We start from the raw sequence: 24,749 nt of genomic DNA on the forward strand, positions 1-24,749 counted from the left end.
TGAGAACCCCAAAGGACCATTATAACAATCCTCATTGCAGGAGGAATAACTGTGTGTGTGTAATATATAAAATATATGGGCTCTGCTGTATTACATTAATAGGAAATAAGAGGGGAAAGAGAATAACCATGTTAAAGATTGCTCTTCTGGCAGAGAATAGTAGAATTTATTTATTTCTGTTCTTTCTTCATTAGCTTCTTTGATCTTTGAATCTACATTTGTATGATAAAACATATTTTAATTTTCAATCTTGGCAGCAGAATAAATTATGCCAAGCAAATGCATGTGCAATATATATTTGTGTGTTCTGAGGATAAAACTGAGGACTCCTGGGCATGGTATTTGCATTTTAAATAATAATAAACTAAAATATTTAGCAGGCGGTATTACAGCCTTGCTCCTCTTGCTCTCGTAAAGAGGTCTCCATAATCCAGCCCCAGAGGCAAGGTTTAATAAGCCAGGGCTCAGCTTTGGAACCTGCTTTGAATGCCAGAGCTCAGATCTAAGGCATGCCAAATATTAATACATTGGTACTGGCACCCCCTGCTTAGGAGCAAAAGTTTCCTAGCTTTGTCTAAGATGGAATGAAATAGAGAAATATACAAGTGGGACTTCAAACAAAATGGTGAACTGTGGTTGGCTAGCTGGAACTCTGCCCTCTTCCACAATACACCATTCCTTCTCTCTCTCTCTCTCTCTCCCCCCCCCCCCCAGTTTTCCATTCCCACCCCCTCCAACCATCAGCCTGCATTCCACGACCACTGGGCATGCTCAGTCCTCAATGTGGTAGCCCTTTGATCTGACCCAATTTCCTGACAGAGTGGCAGAGCTAGTCCTGATGCAGGGAAGGTGATGTGTGCCATGCCTGCAACACAGACCTGTTAATGGGATGTGTGTCTATAAGGCAAGGGTGGGGAACCTGCAGCCTATCTCTGTGCAGGGGGCAAGGAGAGAGAAAATAAGGAAAAGGGGGCTGGCATGGAGAGAGAGAGAGAGAGAGAGAGAGAGAGACATATAGCTCAGTCAGTAGAGCTTGAGACTCTTAATCTCAGATTGTCAATATTGGTCAAAAAGATTCCTGCATTTCAGGGGGTTAGACTGAATGACCCTCGTTGTCCCTTCCAACTCTGATTGTACGTGGCAGGGAGAGAGAAAATGAGGGAAAGGGGGTTGGCACCAAGAGAGAGAAAAGGATACCCTATGTTTTGGCATAGGCTCCATCCACCAGGAGTTCCAGCCCCTATATGCTGCCAGCATGCAGCCCCCAACACTTAACCCTCAAACAAATGTGGCCTTCGGCAGCACAAAGGTCCCCCATACCTGCTGTAATAGGGAGAGGCTCGGGGAAGGCATTCGCTGAGATAGCTGCTAACTGATTCTACTTCTATTGTAGCTGATGAGCATTCTATACAGTGATTAAACAGACTGTTGTAATCAAGTGGTAAAGGTAAAGGTAAAGGGACCCCTGACCATTAGGTCCAGTCGCGGACGACTCCGGGGCTGCGGCGCTCATCTCGCTTTACTGGCCGAGGGAGCCGGCGTACAGCTTCCAGGTCATGTGGCCAGCATGACTAAGCCGCTTCTGGCGAACCAGAGCAGCGCACGGAAATGCCGTTTACCTTCCTGCCGGAGCGGTACCTGTTTATCTACTTGCACTTTTACGTACTTCCGAACTGCTAGGTTGGCAGGAGAATCAAGTGGTATATAAAATAAATACATAATGGCACCTTGCTTTGGCTCTCTGTAGTGAGGGGCAGGAATCGGAATTGTAGAGTTGGAAGGGGCCCTGAGGATTAGTTAGCTCAAGGTAAACGGCGTTTCCGTCTGCTGCTCTGGTTCACCAGAAGCAGCTTAGTCATGCTGGCCACATGACCTGGAAGCTGTACACCAGCTCCCTCGGCCAATAAAGTGAAATGAGTGCCGCAACCCCAGGAGTCGGCCACGACTGCACCTAATGGTCAGGGGTACCTTTACCTTTACCCTGCAATGCATGACTGTCCCATATGGGGATCAAACCTGCAACCTTGGCATTATCAATTCCACACTCTTAACCAACTGAGCTATCCAGTGAGCCATGTGTTCTGTGTTTACTATTACTTAATTCGTTCCGGAGGTCCATTCTTAACCTGAAACTGTTCTTAACCTGAAGCACCACTTTAGCTAATGGGGCCTTGCACTGTCGCGCTGCCATTGTGCGATTTCTGTTCCCATCCTGAAGCAAAGTTCTTAACCTGAGGTACTATTTCTGGGTTAGGGGAGTCTGTAACCTGAAGCGTATGTAACCTGAGGTACCCCTGTATACAGAGACTTTTGCATTAAAATGCTTGCACTTAAAAAATAATTAAAAAATGATGTAGCCACTTAAAAAATAATGTAACCTGAAGCATATGTAACCCGAGGTACCACTGTAGTGATGTGCTTGGCACTGCTCTCTGCTTAAGCCCTGCAATTGAAAAGATTTTGGGGCAGAGCCCTGGTGAGCTTGAGCTGAAATTAATCATTACTTTGAGCCCCCCCCCCCAACTTGGCATTTCGTAAATTAAGCACTGGCCATAGGTGTGTGTGTGTGTGTGTGTGTGTGTGTGTGTATCTCTGTATCTATATCTGCCCTGTTCCTGCTCCATCCCTACTTAACTGCCTTCTCTTTTTCTCACGCAGCCGAGCAACTGAACGGCATCGGAGGTTCGGTGACGGTGCCCCCCGTCCCTGCTCCCACCTCTCCAGATAAGCAGCCATGTCTGGTGTCTCCGGCGGCAGCAGCGCCCCCGCCGCTCCACTCAGCCCCCTGCCCAGAACCTAGCCAGAGTTCCAAGAGCGGGCAAACTTGGGGGACGAAGGTGGGTGAGATTTCTACGGCAACTGCAGTTCCAGCCACTTCAGGGGCGGCACCCAGCAGCAACGGCAACACCAAGCCTGACGAAGAGAAGGCCAAGAAGCTGTTGTACTGCGCACTTTGCAAAGTGGCTGTCAATTCACTGTCTCAACTCGAGGCCCACAACAAAGGTAAAAACTTTTTTTGGGGGAGAGCATGTTTTCATGAGATAGGATTTCTCATTGCCACTTCATGGTCCTGTTCAGGGTTCACTTCTCCTTTGCAAAGTGCCCTTGTGGGGAGGTGGTTTGCAGCACAGATTTTGGGAAGTGGGTAGTACATATCCCAGTCAATTTCCACTTGAAATTAAAGGTAGAGGTAAAGGGACCCCTGACCACTAGGTCCAGTCGTGGCCGACTCTGGGGTTGCAGCGCTCATCTCGCTTTATTGGCCAAGGGAGCCAGCGTACAGCTTCTGGGTCATGTGGCCAGCATGACTAAGCCGCTTCTGGTGAACCAGAGCAGCACACGGAAACGCCATTTACCTTCCCGCCGGAGTGGTACCTATTTATCTACTTGCACTTTGACGTGCTTTCGAACTGCTAGGTTGGCAGGAGCAGGGACCGAGGAGCAACAGGAGCTCACCCCGTCATGGGGATTCGAACAGCTGACCTTCTGATCGGCAAGTCCTAGGCTCTGTGGTTTAACCAACAGCGCCACCCGCGTCCCATCCACTTGAAATTAGGGCCACACTAATTTCCACTTGAAATTAGTACCTAAGCTGCTTTTTCTGCTGCAGGATTGCAGACCCATCAGCCTAAAATCTCATCAAGGATAAAAGCAACTTGGTAGTGGTGGTATGAATCAGGTGAAAATCAAGGGGCAAGGGGGGGGCAAGTGCTCCCATTCCCCCTCCCTGCCCCTCTCGCAGCTTCCCTGCTTTAAAGTTTTTTGCAAAGGTAGGAGGTTGGGCATCAAACTGTCATTACATGCATCAGTGTAATAACATGGTAGTTTGGAAAAACAGTTTTATGAGTTGTGTGTTCCAGCTGGTGATAACCAGATCTGTATAGTCTGCATTTTAGAAAACAACATTCCCTGTTCCCACCCCTCATGTTCTGCACCCAGGTATTCCAAATCCTGTATCAAGCAAAAGGGGATTCTGAAACTCATATACACATTTGCATAGCTTCTTTCCCCTATTCTGTGTAATTAGTTCTAGTTTTGGGGAGACTGGTAGGAGCAAGGAGCTGTGCTCATCAGTACTAGAATTTGCATTCAGCCTCCCCTTTGGCTTCTCGCGAGGTGTCAATCCCCACTTGCTTTCCAGCGGAACTTCAGCGCCATAGCCAGAGTCATTCAAAATCTCTTAGCGCCAATTGAACAGCACACTGAGCAGCACTGAAGTGTGTAAATATTTCCTTTAGTGTCTGAAGACGAAGCTTTTGTTTTCTTTCTTTCTACGGTAAGAAATGGTGGAGATGAAAGAAAAGTGTTCCATGTGAAGGCCCTGGACTGGCAGAGAGATGGGAGAGGACAGGCAGATCTTTGAATGTGCAGGATAGCTGATCCAAGGCTGTGTCCATGCTCGGGGATTCATGCGCCCGTTCATGGGTTGCTGTTCCCATGTGTCCTTTTGTGCTTTCAGTTTTATACCTCTGGAATCTTTCTCGGTGTTTCCTGTCCACACTCGTGGGCAGTGCTTGATGAGATGTATTCATGCTGTGCATTGTCCCCTCCTCACAAGTAGTACTTCCCCATAAGTTCTAGAAACCTGAGGCCCATTGTGGCTGTGCGTACAAGTATTTCTTTAGCTCTGCATGCAACTTTAGAACAATATGCAAGTTTTCCAATATACCCAAAAGAGCAGTCAAATATAATTTTAAGATGTGTCTAAAAGAATAGTCTCTCTCTGTGTGTGTGTGTGTGTGTGTGTGTGTGTGTGTGTGTTGCTCCAAGCATGGCAAGTATTTGAATTCACTTGCATGAAAGACTGCCAAATGTTTCCTTTGCTCACCTTTTCCTTTCTCACCTCCTGCACCTGCAAGGCCACATTTTGTTTTAATTTTGAATACAGCTACTCTGTGCAAGAGCAGTTCTGCGCAAAATGGCTGTTTAAAAAATAATGGCGAATGTGCCCTCAGCAGCAACCAGCGGGAAAGGGCAGTCGGCATCCTTTCCTTTGGGCTGATGGAAACAAAATAAAAGTAGCGGGGGTGGCACCAGATGCCCCCCCCCCCAAGTGAAATGATACCACATGTGAAAAAACAAAAATAAGCCTGCCCACCCGCACAATGTGCTTCAGTGCATCCACAGTTGGGTGACATGGTTTTATATTTGATTTTTTATCCTGTATCAGATTATCTGTGCATCCATAAGATAAGAATTTAGCAGGGGGAAGGTCAGACTGCCACTTGAATGAAGACGATATGCAAACACTGCTGCAGTTCCACATTAACCTTGTGTGGATGAGCCCCAGATCAGAATAGAACAAGAAGGCAACACCTGTTCTGCCACTGCCCTAGTAAAGGGGGGGGGTAACCTTAGGGTGGTGCTGTGGGTTAAACCACAGAGCCTAGGATTTGCCGATAAAAAGGTTGGCAGTTCGAATCCCTGCGACGGGGTGAGCTCCCGTTGCTTGGTCCCAGCTCCTGCCAACCTAGCAGTTCGAAAGCATGTCAAAGTGCAAGTAGATAAATAGGTACCGCTCTGGTGGGAAGGTAAACGGCGTTTCTGTGCACTGCTCTGGTTCGCCAGAAGCGGCTTAGTCATGCTGGCCACATGACCCGGAAGCTGTACGGCCAATAAAGCGAGATGAGCACCACAACCCCAGAGTCGGCCACGCCTGGACCTAATGGTCAGGGGTCCCTTTACCTTTACTAACCTTAGCCCCTCCAGACATTGTTGAACTCCTGCTCCCATCACCTCCAGCCAGCATGGCCAATGATTAGAGGTTATGGCAATTCTGGAACATAAGGATTCTTCCATCCCTGTACTAGTCTTTGCTGATCTTAAGTAGTCTCATGCGCATCTTCTACCCTGCTCGATCTTAATAGCCATTGCCCTACTATGGCAGTAAAAATTGCTCCATTTCTCCTCCTAGCCCAACTTTCAGCAGCTGATAAAGACACAGGAGCCCTGCCAGGAAAAAAAGTGGCAACCTTCCTGACACTCCTTCCTCCTCTCTTTCCCCTGCCCCAAACTCAGCAATTTTGTCTCCTTTCCCCATAGTGCTTTGCAGCTTTGGCTTTGTCACCATGGAAACAATAGCTGGAGCCTTGGGTGCGGCTGCAGAGCCCCTGTTGGCAGCCCGTCAGGCATTCCCCACAAAAATGAGCTCACAGGCACAGGAGCTTAAGTTTCCTGTGGAAACCCCTGCTCCCTTCTCCCAACCAACTTTCCAGGTCTGGAGAATCAAGAGACGAGAGCAGCGCAGCAACCGCTCTTGAGCGAGGCTGTGCCTTTCAGCAAGCTGTATCCTTTCTCGTCCCTTTGCATGCCTCACCTCGGTCTGTATCTCCCTTCCACATGCATTAGCATCTAGTCAAGAGCCACAGCGCTGTAGCCGAGAGGCCGCTGGGCAGCTTCAAAGGAAACTGGAGACTTTGGAAGGGTCCCGCGGGTCAGAACTGCGATGCCTCAGCAGCAAAGCCAAGGCCATTGTAGCAAGCAGGGTGACCCAAGACATGTTAGAGCCTGAGGAAGGGAATCCGAATGGTGCTTCTCTCCCCTTCTCTGTCCTCCTCCTCCTTGCATAGAAATATATATATATATAATAATAAAATAGGCAATGGATCATTTCCCACCCTTTGCTGGCAGCCAGCATTTGCTGCCTGTAGGCCTACTCTGCTCTAGCCAGCTCTGGCAGGGGGGGAAGGCAAGGCAAAGAGAAGAGCTTTGCCTTCCATTTTGGTAAAAATAGAATAGTAGGGTGTTCTGCGGTACTGAGTCATTACCTGGAAAAACCTTATACTTTGCTGAAAACCAGAAAAAAAAAGAAGGAAGGGTTTGTTAGAACAGGGCTGGCAGCAAGAACAAGGCTCTGGCCTGGTTGCCACCCTGTCTGTGGTATCAAATTCTGAGGCTTATCCCCTAGTCCAGTGATAACCAAACTTGGGTCTCCGGCTGTCTTTGGACTACAACTCCCATCATCCCTAGCTAGCAGGACCAATGGTCAGGGATGATGGGAGTTGTAGTCCAAAAACAGCCAGAGACCCAAGTTTGGGAGGCTCAGCCCTAGTACCTCTCTCTGTTATAGACAGTTCCTCAGAACTGTGACAGCATGAAGGGGCTGTTATGTTTTGTTTTAATGATAATGATTAGCACTTTATACAGCACATTTCAATTATTCAAAACCCTCACAGGCATTATCTAAGGTCCAAGCCACACATTGTGGTGAAAGCCTTTTAAAGTAACGTGCTTAGGACTGGGAGGGGGGGAGCTGCTGGAGCCCCCCCAGTTTGGATGAGGACCATGAAGCAGGTGAGAAGGGAGCTTAACCCGTTCCCACCCGTGCTGTTTTTTAATACAGTGGTACCTCGGGTTACATACGCTTCAGGTTACATACGCTTCAGGTTACAGACTCCGCTAACCCAGTTTCAGTTTAAGAACTTTGCTTCAGGATGAGAACAGAAATCGTGCTCCGGCGGCGCGGCAGCAGCAGGAGGCCCCATTAGCTAAAGTAGTGCTTCAGGTTAAGAACAGTTTCAGGTTAAGTACGGACCTCCGGAACGAATTAAGTACTTAACCCGAGGTTACCATTGTAGTAATAATAATAATAAAAATAAAATAATAATAATAATAATATATTAATAATATATTATTTATACCCCACCCATTTGGCTGGGTTTTCCCAGCCACTCTGGGCGACTTCCAACAAAACATTAAAATACACTCATTCATGAAATATTAAAAGCTTCCCTAAACAGGGCTGCCTTCAGATGTCTTCTAAAAGTCTGGTAGTTGTTCTCTTTGACATCTGGTGGGCAGGTGTTCCACAGGGCAGGTCTTGCACACCTTTGGGAGCAAATCGTAGTTCAGTGGGAGAGGAGGTGGTGTTGACAGGAAAAAACAGCACAGAGAAAGGATGGTAGTCCTTTTACCTATCCCAATCTGGATCAGGGACCCCCCACCCATGGCTGATTTAGGAAAAAAGAAAAAGATGTGGGCAGTTCTCAGCACACTGGTGAAAAACACTTTTAATACAACCTGAAGTTTGGCCCAAAGTAAAACTCCCACCAGCTCTATAAGTAAGTGTTGTAATTCTCCCCCCACAATGTAGGGACTGGTGATAGGACTGAGGTGGAAGAAGAGTGGGTTTTATTATTATTTATTAAATTTGTATACCGCCCTATACCTGGAGGTCTCACTTAGGCCACCTCAGGAGCTAGTTGGTGGCTGAAGCAAGATTTGGGCAGCACCAAAAAACGAAAGGAAGCCTCAGAACAGTACTGCAAAATTCAATCTTTTCTCGAGTAACTATAATCCTTATGGAACAATAAACTGCCCAACGTGTTTTGGTTGATACTAACCTTCACATGAGTGGAGAGCCTTAATATTGAGCCCCTGAGGAAGGCTGTCATCAGCTGAAACACATTTGGCATTTTATTGCCTCACAAGGACTGTGTATTATTTGAACAAGACTCATTTCTCAGCGCATCTTTGAGGCTTTGCCTCTTCTTTTGCTCCCTGAGCTGGGATTTGAACCAGGCTTTTCCTGACTTCATAGCTCATACTCTTAACTGATATGCTACAGTTGGGGATTACTTTTCCCATCGTTTCAGAAACAGCTGGATTTAGGAACATTGGAAGCTGCCTTGTATCAAGTCAGGCTCTAGCTCTGTGCTGGTGGTTTTGCAGCAGCGGCACATGCCGTGGTAGTAGCGGCAGAATCATTTTTTTAAAAAAATAGTATTTATTCAAATTTTAAAAATTACAAAGATAAGGAATAAAAGGACAAAAAAATAAAAATAAAAAAGACAGAAAAAACACAAACAATTGACAAAAAAAGAAAAACAAGTCAAACCTTTGCATAACTTTCTTTCTTTTGCTTATTTCCTTGACCTCCTCACACCTCCCTTTTTTGTAATCTAGTTCAATTAGATGTTTCAGCAAATCCTTTCCAACTTTGTTTTTATCCTAATAATTTATCTTAATATACTGTAATTCTCGTCTTTCACCAATTAAAAAATCAATTTTAACCTAATCCTTTATATCATTTCTGCTAAAACTACATTACTTCATTCCAACAACCTTCTAACATTCCTGTAGCGGCAGAATCAAGGCAGTGGCAGGATGGGGTGAAGCGTGGGGAGCTTCAGTTTGATGGCAGCAGTGGCACAGGTGTGCACATACCTGTGGGGCACCTGGCACTAACTTTGAGCTCCCCTGACCTTGCCGCTTCCTCACCCCACCCCACCCCTGGCCTGAGAGGTAGGGAACTGAATTTGGGACCTTCTGTTCCAGAGTTATGGCCACCTCACCTTAATAAAGCAGGCTCGTGTGAAGTTTGGAATTCTGCCTCTTCTCCTGACAATTGGGGGGGGGGGAGTAGGATGGGGAGAACGGTACTTTTGGATGTTTTGTGTATATGTGGCTGGTTTAATTTTTCTCTGTCCCCTCTTCATGAACAGTGGCAGCTGGGTAGTTGCAAGGTAGGGGTGTGTGTGTGTGCATTCCTTAACTCTGCAGACACACTATAAAGGGGACCCCTGACCATTAGGTCCAGTTGCGGACGACTCTGGGGTTGCGGTGCTCATCTCGCTTTATTGGCCGAGGGAGCCGGTGTACAGCTTCCGGGTCATGTGGCCAGCATGACTAAGCCGCTTCTGGCGAACCAGAGCAGCGCATGGAAACGCCGTTTACCTTCCCACCAGAGTGGAACCTATTTATCTACTTGCACATTGACGTCCTTTCGAACTGCTAGGTTGGCAGGAGCAGGTACTGAGCAACAGGAGCTCACCCCGTTGTGGGGATTCGAACTGCCGACCTTCTGATCGGCAAGTCCTAGGCTCTGTGGTTTAACCAACAGCGCCACCTGCATCCAGACTATACAAATGCACAAATTAATATCGGGTGCAGAATTCAGCATCTATTGGGCCTCAATGTAGAAAGCAGGCAAAAACCCAAGTGTTTGGCCCTTGTGGCTGCAGAGGCAGATTTCAGCAGGATTGCTAGCAGAGAGAGAGAGCAATGTTTCAGTGCCCTCCTTATTGCTTTGCTCCTTGACCAGTAGAGCAGAATAAATTTTCAAATAAAAGCATATTTGTTTAATTTGTACAAATTCAGCTTTTGGGGAACATGATTAGCGTGTAGCAATGCAACTCTTCTTGTCACATGCAACATGCACACACCTCATTACCTTGTGTTAGAGTAGGTTATTGCTTCTCAGGTGAATGAATCCAATCATTTCTGAGCTAAACCCACACAAGAGGGGTGCCTGCCCATGGGCCAGGATATTCTGGGACACTGTCTGTTTTTTGAAGACCACATCTAGCCCTCTTACTTAAAGCAGAGATAGGGAACTGGTGGCGCGCCAGATATTGTTGTGCTACCGCTCTCATCATCTTTCACCACTGAGTCATGCTATCTGGGGCTGATTGGAGTCCAAAAACATCTGAAGGGCCACAGGTTTCCCCATCCCTGACTTTAAAAGGTGTAAGGGAAGATACAGTGCCCAGGTAATACCCTACCCAGGGGCTCAGTAACATGGAAGCCTGCTCCTGCCAGTGGGTCTTGCCTCCTTGATACATGGACACTGGCACTTGTGAATATAATCTGAATATTTTTTTTACATTTGTTTTATTGTAACTTCTAAGAAAATAAGTGCCTATAAACTCATTACATCTCTTGAAATGAGGTTTTATGTTTTGCACTGAGTTACAAAGGGCCCTCAGTGTAACTCTAGGCCCCATCACTGCCACCAAATTTCTGGCTATAGGCCCGTCCATTTTTAGGTTTCTTGACGTCTGCTGGCTGTCAAGTTTGTTACCTCAGTGTCTTGATTTGATCCGATAGGCCTGCCCAGAGGCTCCTGATGTCATGCATCAGTAGAGTAGTTGTGTTTCGTGTCAGCTGCACACACACAACAGTTTTTAACCTATGGGCTTCCTGGGTTTCCCCTCAAAACCCTGTGTGATTGGCATAAAATTAATGTATAGCTATTTGAAAGTGACCTTGATGCCTGCCGTAGGACTTATATACATACAGTGCCAGGTTGGAAAGCAGACCCTGGCTTTCTTGCCTCTGCCCTCCCCCTCCATGGCCATTTTCTTATTCTATAGGTCATGAGTGGGGGATCTGAGCCCTCAACAGAGAAAGCCAGATGTTGGGGAGAAGAATGTTAACTTATCTTCGTCCTTGACATGCTTGTTTTCCATGTTCTGGGAATGTTGTGCATAAGGGGATTCCACTGTTTAAATCTCTGCCTGAAGCATGAAGTAGTGCAGTGATGGCCAAACTTGGCCCTCCAGCTGTTTTGGGACTACAACTCCCATCATCCCTAGCTAACAGAACCAGTGGTCAGGGATGATGGGAACTGTAGCCTCAAAACAGCTGGAGGGCCAAGTTTGGCCATCACTGAAGTAGTGCAACCCAATACAGGTTTATCCACCTTAGTGAGAACTTGGTTATTACCACGCCCCCTTCCATGAGGTTATAACCTAAATCTGAGGTGGCAATTGTAAAAGAACCCAGTAGGGAGAGAGGGCAGGGAGAGTTAAGCTTGCTGTGAGAATACTTCTAATCCCGGAGGGATGTTCTGAGAACAAATGGAGGTTCTGTGGAGGGAGGTGTTAGGTCAATGTTTGAGAGGTCTGTTTTTTGCTCTTGTCAGTGAAGTTGCCAATTGTACTGTACTTGTGACATAAAAACAGGCAGCAGATGTTAAATAAGATGAGGACATATCATGCCTCTTTGGCTAACCATCTATTTAAAAGAAATAAAAACACATTCCTTTGCTTGCGGAAGGAGCTACGAGGGAGCCTGGTGGTTTTGCTGAGGGAGCTGGTGCCACTGCAGAAAAGACCCTGGTCCATGTCCCCACTGATCTTCCCACAGGAAACCATGGGATGCACAACAAACCATAGGTTAAATTCCTTTAATTGTAGGACTATAATTCCTATAATTACAATTAAAATAATTAAAGTTTTCACTTAAACCCCTATATTATGGAGGGCTGGTTAAGATTAATGATCCATTTTGTGCACAGCACTCGCTGTGAAGCAAGCATCCAGCCTGGAGTGCTATAAAGAAGAGTTCTGATGAATGGAAGTATCTCAAGAGGGTGCTTTGAGATGTTATACTTACAGAACTGCTTCTTGTTCTCTTCCTAGGTACAAAGCACAAGACTATCCTGGAAGCACGCAGCGGGTTGGGGCCTATCAAGGCATATCCACGCCTGAGCCCCACCACTGGAGGGGAGCCAGGCAGCCAAGACCCCAGTGCTCAGGAGAGAACCTTCCACTGTGAAATCTGCAATGTCAAAGTCAACTCGGAGATCCAGCTCAAACAGGTGGGGAGGCATTTTAATACCACAACAGGTGGAGGCCTTTGTGCTGCTAGAAAGAGTGTAAGGGACACAGTATAATCAAAGTTATTTTATTTTATAATGCTCAGCTATGAAAGAGCTATGTGCCTCTGAGCATACACAGAGTACATTTTCCTCTTCTCTTAGTAATGGCAGCCAGTCCAAGATTAGAGAATAGCACACTTTTGTGTTGAAAGAGCACAGCTTCCATGGTACCTAGAGCTCCCTATCAGGACTTCCTATTGCACAAATTTAAGCACGGCCGAAAAAGCCCTGGCTCTGGTTGATCCCGCGCCACAGGGAGGTTAGGCTGGCCTCAACCAGAGCCAGGGCTTTTTCGGCCGTGGCCCCGATCTGGTGGAGCGCTCTGTCACAAGAGACTAGGACCCTGCGGGACTTGACATCTTTCCGCAGGGCCTGCAAGACAGAGCTGTTCCACCAGGCCTTTGGCCAAGGCACAGTCTGACCCCCTCTCTCCTTCGGTAATCCACATAGAACTCTAGCCCAATGGTTGCCATTAATTGGATTTTGAATTGGTTTTAGAATGAGTTGATTTTAGAATGCATTTCAATTAATTCATTGTGATTTTATGTAAACTGTGTTACTTTTATTGTTTTTAGCCGCTCTGAGCCCGGCTTCGGCTGGGGAGGGCGGGATATAAATAAAATTTTATTATTATTATCATTCAGTGGGGCTCTCTCTGGTGGATTGGGCTTTGTTAATTTGGAGTGGGGAAAACATTGACGCTGCCCACCTCAGGCACCAGACAACCATGGCATAGCCCATTATTTGCTGTCTGTGTACAAATAATGCCTGAGCGCTCCCACATCCCCACTCCCCATTGACTCTCCCCTAGGTATGTGCACAAGGAAACAGAAATTAGCAGTTCCAGTGAGCATGTCAGAACTTCACTTACTGAATTCTGGGCATGCTTGTTGATGGATTGGGGAAGGGAAGGAGATGTTGAGGGAAACCAAGTCAGGGAGTGAAGATTCCTGGGTTGCTCCTAAGCATTATGTCTGGTTCTTCCTCTTTGTAGCACATTTCCAGTCGACGGCACCGGGATGGAGTAGCTGGGAAGCCCAACCCCTTGTTGAGTCGGCACAAGAAGCAGCGAGGCATGGCAGAGCTGCAGGTGAGTGGCGGCATTGGCCAGGGTGGGCAGGGGCTGTTTGGAGTGGGTTGGGGTAACTCCATTCAGAGCAGTATTGGACAGACTTTGAGAGCTGCCACCCTGCACATTGTTGTTGTTGTTTAGTTGTTTAGTCGTGTCCGACTCTTCGTGACCCCATGGACCAGAGCACGCCAGGCACTCCTGTCTTCCACTGCCTCCCGCAGTTTGGTCAAACTCATGTTGGTAGCTTCCAGAACACTGGCCAGCCACCTCGTCCTCTGTCGTCCCCTTCTCCTTGTGCCCTCCATCTTTCCCAACATCAGGGTCTTTTCCAGGGAGTCTTCTCTTCTCATGAGGTGGCCAAAGTATTGGAGCCTCAGCTTCACGATCTGTCCTTCCAGTGAGCACTCAGGGCTGATTTCCTTCAGAATGGAGAGGTTTGATCTTCTTGCAGTCCATGGGACTCTCAAGAGTCTCCTCCAGCACCAGAATTCAAAAGCATCAATTCTTCGGCGATCAGCCTTCTTTATGGGCCAGCTCTTACTTCCATACACCACTACTGGGAAAACCATGGCTTTAACTATATGGACCTTTGTCGGCATGGTGATGTCTCTGCTCACCCTGTACATACATACCCCTAAATCTCACCAGATGACATAAACTGAGCAAAACAAAACATCTGAAGGTAGCTTTTTGTTCCAGGGTGGTTTTTTATTCATAAATATAGGCACCAACTCTACAGGGCTGAGGCATCTTCAGCCCACACTCCCCATATTCGTTGGGGTGGGGTCAAGCCCCTCCCCCAATATTGAGGAGGCCGACTCCTTCCTTGCCCCCCTCCATTTGTCTGCTGTCTTGCACTGCTTTGGGAGATGCCGCATGGCCTGGCTGGAGGTCATCCTAGGCCATGCAGCAACGGAAGACACCGCACAGACGCTTGGGAGATCTGCGACAGTCGTGTGACATCACGCATGCGTAACAGGGCCCCCCCTCCCAATGTTGGGTGCAGCTTAGCTTCCTTTTCTGGTTGGGGAAGGGCTAGAGCATCTGCTTTGCATGTGGAAGGTTCCAGGTTCAGTCCCTGGCATCTCAATATAACGTTGGGTGTCCAGCAATAAATCACACAAAGTGAAGTTAACTCTTTATTAGGAGAAACAAGGCTGCTCAATAGTGCCAGGCCTAATGAGCACAACAACAACTCCCGGTATATCTTGCCCCGGTGAGGACTGAAGTTCTCTACCAGATCAAAGCTGCCTAAGTGCCCTCCTCTCACTAGTCCTTCCCAAGCTGTCTGTGACTCTGCCAGTGCACCTGTTTCTACTTCTCCTGATTCAGGGAGACCAGGGAAGAGAAAAGTTTGTCACAGCAGGAGGGGGAGACTCCCTGGTAGGCCTGGGCGATGTGTTGCCCACAAAGATGGTGGCTTCACCCAGCAGTATATTGCAGGGGTAACAGCCGCTGCTCCTGAATCCCCTCTGCTAACAGGGTTGCTGGAAGCAGAGGGACTCGGGAGCAGCAGTGGTTTCACCCACTACATACTGCTGGGTGAAGCCGCCATCACACACTGCCCCTCCTAACACAGAGGGAGGAGCAAGCTGCATTGTTGGGCCAATGCAGCTTCTTCCTCCCTCAGCTGTAAACAGCTCTGCTAAGGCATGGGCTCACTCCTCAGCGGAGCGGTTTAAAGAAGCCCTACCCCGCCTCTGGCTTGCGCAAGCCAGAGGCGTGGTGGGAGCTCTGTTAAACTGATCCAACCCCCCAGCTGAGCGAGCCCCCATGCCTCATACTTGAACCAGAAGGACATTGGGACTCAGCTGGGGGGACAGGTGCCTTCATGCCCTCACCCCAGCTGAGCAGTACAAGGAAGCCCTGGTGAGGAACCAGGGTGAAAACACCACGGCTCCCTCGGTGAGAGTGGTGGCAGTTTCACCCTGATACCTCGCAGGGCTGGAGCCAACGCACCTTGTTCCTTCCTCCATTTCAACATCGTGGTGCCAGATCACAATGTCGAAAACCTGACATTGCCCAGCCCTACTCCCTGGCGTCTTCAGCAGCCTGCCTCAGTTCTGCTCCTTGCCACTGATTCTGGACTGCTCTCTGCCACCACCTCTTCCTTCTCCCTAAAAACCCTATTACCTCTTCAGCTTTCGACACTGTTTCCTCCCTCTGGCCAGGCACTTGTTGTCCCACCACCAATCCCCTAGCTCTGAGCCTTCTTCCCTTCGGGGTTTCCCAGCTGGTCCCTGCCACCGCCCCTCTGTTTCCAGTCCATGACAACTGGGAATGTCCACTCCTGGGACTGTGCAAAAGCTGCTGCCAGACAGACACTACTGAGCTAGATGGACCAATCTCCTACGTTGCCTCTGACGCCTGCCTCTCTCGTTTTGTTTCCACAGGGCTCCCTGGCCTTCCCAAAGGAGCTTCCCAAGTCGCTGGCGGCCGGATTGCTGCCCAATCCGCTGGCTGTGGCAGCAGCCATGGCAGCCGCCGCTTCCTCGCCCCTGACGCTGCGACCAGCCCCGACGCCCCCGCTGTTGCAGGGCCCGCCTCTGACGCACCCGCTCCTGCGCCCGGCTCCGGGGCCCATCCGAACTGCACACGGACCCATCCTCTTCTCGCCATACTGATGCCGCCCGTCCACCCACCTGCCTGCCACAATCCCGGGACTCTTGGCACCACTGGAACCGCCCACTCCGGCAACTAGCAACAGGTCTCGGCAATGTCACATGGCGCCCGGCCCCATCCAACGGGAGCGATTTTTTTTCTTTCCTTTCTTTTTTTGTTTCTTTTCCTCTTTTTTTCTTTGTAACTAGAGATGGAAATATTTTTCTGAGAAGAGAAAAAGGGACAATCCCGCCCTCACACAAACACACACACACACGCACCTGCTCTCAACCCCATCTGGGGTCCCTGGCCAAATCTGCACAAGAGCCAGGGTCTCCCACAGGCTGGGCCAAGGTGTGTTCGTGTGCATCTATGTGTGTGTGTCAGTCACATCTCCCGAGGTACACAAAAGGTTGGGGAGTGATAGTGCCTCCCGAGGACTCTGTCGAGCATCGAAAGGGGAGGCAGTTCTGGTACCTCAGGGACTGATCAGCAAGCAATCTCCTTCCATCCCAGAGCTAAGGGGGGGCCCTTGCCTCCCCCACTCATACAAGCCATTGTCCACTTGCACTGAAAGGGGTTTGTGTGTGTGTTTGTGTGCACGGGACAGAAGACAGGGCCTCCGGAAGACAGAGCCCCTACTGCAATAATGCTGGCCGGCACCTCCATGTACATATCCCCCCCCCCGATTCCCCCACACTCCCCTGTGCTGGCCCCACCCTCACTGCGCTTCCATGCAATGGGGGCCCCCGTGGCCCCACCACTGCTGCACCTCGACAAGAGACTGGCAGAGCAATTACTGTGCTCCCATTGCCCTCACCCCCCCCATTCCTCTAAGAGGCAGACAGACATAAACAAACTCAGCATCGTTTTCTGTTCAGAAGTGACATCCACACACCTGAGTCAGACAACCGGTCCCTCCTCTACACCACCCACCCTCCCTAGGTAAGGAAAATCAAGGGAATCTGGGCTGGGCTGTTTTTCTTCTTTTAAAGTTACGTTTCGTTAAATCTGGAGGAATCAGGAAGAACTCCGAATTGAGAAAGTGAGTGCGATCCCATCACCTAACCTGGAAACCATGTGATGGGTATGGTTGTGTGTGTGTGTGTGTGGTGATGAAAAACTGGGACTCACACTGCTATCTCACTGAGTAGGAGCAAGGGCTTTGACTCATCTAACTGGGTCTGGGTTGTCAGCCTCGACTCTTGGCTCCTAAGTAAAGAAGAGCAGGGATCTCTTCTCGAAAGGAGTTCCTTGCATCTCGTTCTGCCTGTAGACCTTCCCTTTGGGTTATTTGAGCTGTTGCCATGGTAGCACAACATCTCTCTGTGTCTCCTTCCCCCTCTGCTTTTTTTCGACAGAGTTGGGTCCCCATCCCTCCACCCCTTTCTTGAGTGGGTGGGACATTAACCAGGAGGCCAGGTCATTAGTTTACTGGAGATTAAACAGCCTCCTCCTCTCCAGGCCCCCTTCTCCTAAAGCCCAACCCCACCCGGAGCACATAAAATTCCAGATGCTTGTTAAATTCCCTGGCACGCATCCTAGTTGGCGCCTATCCGTGGATTTTGCGTGTGTGTGTGTACATTTGTGTGTGTTGATTAATGGAACAATGGAGGTTCAGGTTCGCTCTCTCTCACACACACACGCATGCATGCACCATGGTCTGCAGTTTCCCATCTGCCCCGAGCAGAACAACAACGCAAGGCCCGGAATATGACCCCGTAGACCAGGGAGGAAGGTCTTCCATGCCATGGCCATTAGCCACACTCCTCTACCTTGCCCCTTTCAAAACTGTGACTGACGTTCAGAGCAATAGAGACACTGGTGTATGTGGGGGGAATGGGACCCACCTTCCCCCTAGCTGGCATGAATCACGCCAGTCCTGTCCCGCGTTACCTCAGTCCCTCAAAGCCCACAGGGCAATCTGTCCCCCTCCCTCTGCCCATCCCAGGTGTCCTGTTCACCCCAGAGTGTCTGTCTTTCCATCTGCCATCCGTCTGTCCATGCTAGACTTTCTCCTTGCCCTGTCTCTCTCTCCCCCCCCCCGCCCCACCTTTCTTGCTGACACCAATGCCTTTCTGCTTCATCCCATATAGCACCTATGATCCCTCTGCCCCTTGACAACAATAAAAGTGATAAGGCTCGTTTTCGCCTGCATTCTTCACCTCTGTCGGGGACTCCAGGGCTCAACATGGTGGCTTCAGACTGGGATCAACCCCTAGGCTCTGTGGGCAAGCGTGTGCCCTGATCCCAGAGCCCACGTCAGATGCTGAAGGGAGGGAAGGCATGGAACTTGCGATTGGCAAGCATTATGAAACCACTGCATTGGATAGGACTGGTATAAACACGGGGAAAGTGGCTTTCTGTTTTCTCCAGGTCAGCAGACCAGTGCATCCTGTTTGTTCCTGCTCCACTGACCTCAGGGACACTTAGCTAGAGAACCCATCCCCTGGATCTGGTCATGAAAATGTCACTGTACAAAATCCCAGAGCCTTGGGATACGGGGTGGGGATTTCAGGGGAAGCAAATTCCCACTTCCACCCCCTACTGGTCAGATTTGTGAACATCTTGATAAGGGAGCTGCATCCATGGGCATAGCCAAGGGGGAGGCAGGGGGGCAGTCCCCCTCCCCCAATCAATGCAAATCAATACAAATTTGAGGTACTTCCCCTACTAACAAAAATCCTGGCTATGCCCATGGCTGCACATCACCTATTAGCTGCTGAGTTGCAAGCAACTTTAATCTGCCTTCTTGTACAGCTTTAGTTGCAGTTACCACTGGATAAGAAACTTCAATATAGATTGTTCTTATTACCCTTGCCCTAAAACGAGTTCATGGATTCAACTAAGTTTTACGCAGAGCAGACCCACTGGAATTAATGAACATGACTAGTTCCGTTAATTGCACTGGGTCTGCTCTGACTAAAACTTAGTTGATTACCACCACAAATTTTGACTACCACCACTCAACTCTAAAAACAAGAGTTCTGCTCCGACCAGTTTCATACATGACGATATACGTTAACAGCAGGCACCCCCAAAGCGGCCCTCCAGCTGTTCTGGGACTACAATTCCCATCACCCCTGACCACTGGTCCTGTTAGCTAGGGATGGTGGGAGTTGTAGTCCCAAAACATCTGGAGGGCCGAGTTTGGGGGTGCCTGATTAACGGGTATACGATGCATCTCCATGCTGCAGCTGTTTACTCCTGAGAATGTTTCCATGGCATAGGTAAAAAGTGTTATGCACACTTGAAACATTGCGGTTTCCAACCGATGCACGTTGCAAGTCTGTAATGTGCATCCATTGAGACTGTAGCATGTGATGTGTCCCTCAGAGGAGGAGATCTTGACTGCCTACACTGTCTCAGCCTACGCTTGAACACCAATGTGACCCAGAGGTGGCTCTACCCTGAGGCAAAATGAGGCCATTGCTTCGGGCAGCATATTTTGAGTGCTATTAAGGAGAGTGGGAGGCAAGCAGATGTGACCTGCAGGTCATGGTTCATTGGGATGTTCTCCAAGCGCCACCAAAATGAAGAGCTGTGTGAGCACATGATGCTCCCGAGCATTTTCGGTTCATTTAAGTGTGGCTTGCGCTGGAGATTTTCCCACTGCCTCGGGGCGAACAGTTTAAATATGTTATTCAGATTTCCTGCCTCAATCACTGAAATGTCTTGAGGGCAGCCCTGCAAACAACTCCGATTGGCTCTGGGTTTCGTGTGCATGTCTATTTTAGACCTAGCCCTCTCCCAGAGAGAGAGATCATGCAGATTGCTGCCTCCCCTGGTTTTTAATCCTCCTCCTTCCTTGCTTGCTCAAGCAGTGCAGAGAAAGTGCAAGCAAGGGAGGGTAGATTACGGATTGTGCTGGGTCCAAGTTTCCATTTTATCAGTTCATGTGACTTCAGCCTGAGGCTGGCCCATGGGTCTGAGAGTGGGGCTGCCTATAGCACAGAATTCACATTACAGAATCATAGAATTGTAGAGTTGGAAGGGACCCTGAGAATCATCTAGTTCAGCCCCCTGCAATGCAGGAATCTCAACAGCATCATGCACAACAGAAGTACCACAAGCATTTCCCCAGGAACCTTCTCATGCTTCCCAGGGGCTTAGGAAGAGAAGGTGCCTTTGACCCTCTCAGCGCCTAACAGACAGACATACCTTTCCTTGCTGGCAATCTTTCGCTTCCTTAGACATGCGGTGAGCAGTGCTGGCTCACGACAGCAGGGGGGCAGAAGAACACATTTGTTCTCTGCACCACAGCACCTTCATCCCACACAATCCTCGTCCCATTGATCAGGGCTCTTGCTGGACTTGCAGCATCTTCTCAATCACTTGACTCAACACCCTTTCAATTCAAAATGACATGGCTCTTAAGGTGCGACAGCCCTTAAGAACCAGGAGTGTGGAGATATACAGATGTCTGTATATACAGGTGTCTGTTCGGTCTATGTACTGCAAACATCAAATATAGTGTATAGACACAGTATATTGTGTATACTGTATATACAGTACACAAAAGTAACGTTTGATGTGCAGTTTTTTAAAAAAAAATCTCTGTGACTGATTACAGACATCTGACATCAAGTGGTTTGACCCCCATGGGTTAAGTTATTGCTTGGCTATTGGTTGTCTATATCCACCCTGTGCCAATGGAACATTTCAGGCAATCACTTCCACAGCTCACAGGCAGCAGGCAGGAGAGGAGGATGGGCAAAAGGACCATTAGAGCAATTGTGCAGAGGGTATTGCTGCTGCTGCTGCCTTTAAGCTCTTTAAAGGTTCATGTAGTGTGTAATCAATGTGTGGAACTCACTATCACAAGATGTGACAGCACAAGCTTAAATCAGAGGTTTCTGTCTTGCCAGACCTACTTGTGTGTGTTTTCTTCTAGAACTCCAATCGGGTGCAAAGACATGCAACTAGTATTCAATTAACGGGGCGCCTCTGAGCCTAGGAAATAGTTTTCAGCACCCAGTACTGAACTGAACACAAAAGCCCTTCCACACAAAAATCCAGTCCTGGTTAGCTTGTGTCATTTCTACAGCCTAATTTGGGTGAAAAGGTTGTCTTATAGTTGCTATTGTTAAACGGCGGGTGTCAGAAATCCTTGCTCATCTACGGCAAATCAACCAGAGATCTTCTACCAGTAGATCCCAGGCTACCATCTGCCCAACCCTGGCCTAGATAGCTTGTAAAAGGGATTACGCAAATTCATACAACATTGGTTGGTTAATTAAACATTAGTCATTATAACTAAATTACCATACCTTTAGGCTCATCTGTCAAGGCAGTGCTTACATTTTTATGAAAGGCGGAAAGATACTTCAGGCTGGGATATGGCAGCTGTAGCCCAAGAAGCCCTGTGTGTATAAATACAGACACAGAATTAATTCTTACTATTCTTATTATTTATTAAATTTCTATACCACCCTTCATCCGAAGATCACAGGGCTGTTTACACTGTAACAAAACAAAAACACATACCATATTATTACATCAAGGTCAGTAACCTTTGGAGGTCTGTGGGCATATACAGATTTTTGAATGTGTGCTATGATCTCTTTTCTACCCCCTCCTGTGGATCAGCCTCCATGGAGGGAAAATGCTCAAACACACACTAGGATCCAGTAGAATTAATCTGAGCTTTGAAAAACACATAGAGGTAAAAGGAGGAAGTAGGAAAGAGTGTCCCTCTTCCAACTTCCTCCTCCAGCTCTCTGTACCTGTCAAGTGAGAAGAAGGTAACAAGTCTCACAATGACCAAGGGTGCTGTGTGTGTGTGTGTGTGTGTGTGTGTGTGTGTGTGTGTGTGTGTGCATGCGTGCATGCGTGCATGTTTATTGGGAGCCTCAAAGGCTTCATGGACACCAGGGGAAGACCTCAAGGGTGCCACGTTGGCAACTCCTGGATTGCATCATGTCTTGATTCCAAGCAAGCTGCTTGCCTTGCCATCGGTGTGTGAATACTGCTGAGTTTGGCAGGAGAAAAGATGCTAGATATCTAGAATGACTTCTGGCCAACTGAGAGAGCTGGCTGGGGCCTGGAAGAATATCTGAAGGTATGCAACCTTGCAGTGGAAGTGCTACCCAGGCATCCCAGGATAAATCTGGGTGGTTTCTATGGATGAGCCTGTGTTCCGGTTTCATGGGTTGTCTGAACCTGACCTATAGCAAGCACGGAGAGCAGCAAGGCTTATACAGCAGCAGCAGCAGGTGAGAGCAGGTGAGAGCAGGTAAATCCCAGCCAAGCAGATTGCACAAAGTTAAAAAACAAATGTAGGACACAACTCTTTCATCAAAGGGAGACCTGGATCCAAATCCCAGCTCAGTGCTTAATTTGGGTCAGCAATCCTTTTGTCTCTGCCTGGGGCAGCTCCATCCACTAGGAGATTAGGGGTATTGGAGTTCAGCAACATTTGGTTCCCCCTCACTGAGTAAGGTACCTGAGGGCATGGGTAGCATTCCTTGTAGGAGTGTTGCCATCCTTTCCCTTGGGTGTGGGCCTTAAATCTTCCTCAATGAGAGAGCCAGCAACCCGTTCATTTTCTCTGTCCACACTTTCACCTGTTTGTGCCAAGCAGGACTCCAGGTGATGATGGGACAAATGAAAGGACCGGGTACTAAATGAGCAGGAGCAGTTGTCGCTGCTTGGAGATCCACTGCATCCTGCTTTGCACATACTGCTGAACTGTGGTTTATTAAACCTCGGCTTAGTGTTATGTGCGAACTCTGCCCAGCAGCTTAACTATGGTTTGTTAACAACCCATGGTACAAACCCATGGTTCATTGCTGGCTTATGAAACTTGGTTTGGCATTACATGAAAACCCAGCACTCTTCCTTAGCCATGGTTTGTTTCATTACCCTGCCCCAGATGCTCACCAGACCACAAAGGCACGAGGCAAGAGCAGCTGGGAAATAAAACCAGTGGAGAAACGAGCCATGGTTTACTTAACCGCTTCTGTGACAACTTGCAGTTTGTAAAACAAACTGTGGCTGTGTGTTGAATGCCAACCAAGTCTATACTTTTCAGGTGCTTTTGATCTCTTTGAGATAGATCCGTTAGCACTGCCTCTTTGCAATGAAAAAGGCATAACATTCATTATACAATACTTCCTCCCGTGTACAGCATGCCATTCCCTCATTAGGAATGGTGACCTTGCTTCTTCCCCAGAATTAAAAACAGGTGGAATTCAGGAAGGAAAGGAAAGAGGTCCAACTCATCTCATTACAGTGGTACCTCGGGTTACATACGCTTCAGGTTACAGACTCCGCTAACCCAGAAATAGTACCTCAGGTTAAGAACTTTGCTTCAGGATGAGAACAGAAATCGTGCTCCAGTGGCATGGCAGCAGCAGGAGGCCCCATTAGCTAAAGTGGTGCTTCAGGTTAAGAACAGTTTCAGGTTAAGAACGGACCTCCGGAACGAATTAAGTACTTAACCCGAGGTACTACTGTACTTTAAAAGTTAGGCACAGCCCACCTAATAATTATCATCTTTGGGGTCTCAATATTTAACTTATTTATGTTAGGTTAACAGAAAACAATGCAAATATATTCAAAAATTAATTGTTCATCTCGTGGAGTCACAATTTGAGGTGATGTATGTGTTGCCTCAGACCTCCAGAGGGTGGGGTAGGGAGTCTCCTTGAGTTTGAACCTCACACCTGACTAAAAGGCACAACTTCTTTCTAAGACAGGTTGCATTATTAGTAGTACTGATTTGTCTGCCTGAACCTAGGCCATGCCCCATCCCCACTAAGCACTGCCTACAGCATGGATGGGGGCCCGGGACCCTACAAACGTTGTCCCATAGAGGATACCAATATTATAAATACGTAACAAAATACGAAAATACATAGTAACTGCAATTCAGGATTACACCCTGGACATAATCCTTTCAGCTTCAGGTTGTTAATTTCCTCCATATTATCACTGCCATTGATAGGAATTTGGCCATTATCAATAATGTGCACTGGATTTTATTACCCAGCAAATATTTTATACACACACATAGAAAGAGAACGAGAGAGAGAGGGAACTACATGTATATTCCACCTTTCTCCAAAGATCTGAAGGTGGCAGACACACTACAGTGGTGCCTCGCAAGACGAAATTAATCCGTTCCGTGAGGCTCTTCGTATAGCGGTTTTTTCGTCTTGCGAAGCAAGCCCATTGACAGCTTAGCGGATTAGCGCTATTAGTGGTTTAGCGGCTTTTAGCGGATCAGCTGATAAGCGGCTTATCAGCGGATCAGCTGATAAGCGGCTTAGGGCTTAGGAAAAGGGGGGAAAAAGAGGGAAAAAACCCACAGGAACTCGCAAGACATTTTCGTCTTGTGAAGCAAGCCCATAGGGAAATTCGTTTTGCGAAGCGCCTCCAAAACGGAAAACCCTTTCGTCTAGCGGGTTTTCCGTCTTGCGGGGCGTTCGTCTTGCGGGGCACCACTGTACTCCTCTTCGCCATTGCATCCTCACAGCAACCCTGTGAGGTAGGATAGGCCCAAAGTAGGGATTCAAACCCTGGTATCCCACATCCTCATCCAGCACTCTGACTAACACACCACACTGGTTGAGCAATTATCTGCTGGTGAATTCCAGCATAAAACCTACAGGAGGACATGGTCCGCAGGTTCCACCTCCTGGCTTGTGGGCATGCCTTCATAGAGAAAGGAACAGCAGCACAAAACCCTGT

The 24,749-nt window shown here is 48.2% G+C and overlaps 1 protein-coding gene across 11 annotated transcripts in view; it reads left to right on the forward strand.

Annotated features, from left to right (window-relative positions):
• Window positions 1–18,199, forward strand: part of ZNF385A (zinc finger protein 385A) — a 214,061-nt gene extending 195,862 nt beyond the window's left edge. For all 11 annotated transcript variants that reach the window (XM_081848984.1, XM_081848980.1, XM_081848983.1 and 8 more), the window contains 4 exons: window positions 2,659–3,003; window positions 12,144–12,322; window positions 13,377–13,472; window positions 15,848–18,199. In XM_081848984.1, the coding sequence (XP_081705110.1) occupies window positions 2,659–3,003; window positions 12,144–12,322; window positions 13,377–13,472; window positions 15,848–16,078 (851 nt within the window). In that variant the 3' untranslated portion in view covers window positions 16,079–18,199. The remainder of the gene's footprint in view (window positions 1–2,658; window positions 3,004–12,143; window positions 12,323–13,376; window positions 13,473–15,847) is intronic.
• The last annotated feature ends 6,550 nt before the right edge of the window (window positions 18,200–24,749 follow it).

This window comes from Podarcis erhardii (genome assembly GCF_964252035.2).
Source record: "Podarcis erhardii genome assembly, chromosome: 2".
Taxonomy (NCBI): domain Eukaryota; kingdom Metazoa; phylum Chordata; class Lepidosauria; order Squamata; family Lacertidae; genus Podarcis; species Podarcis erhardii.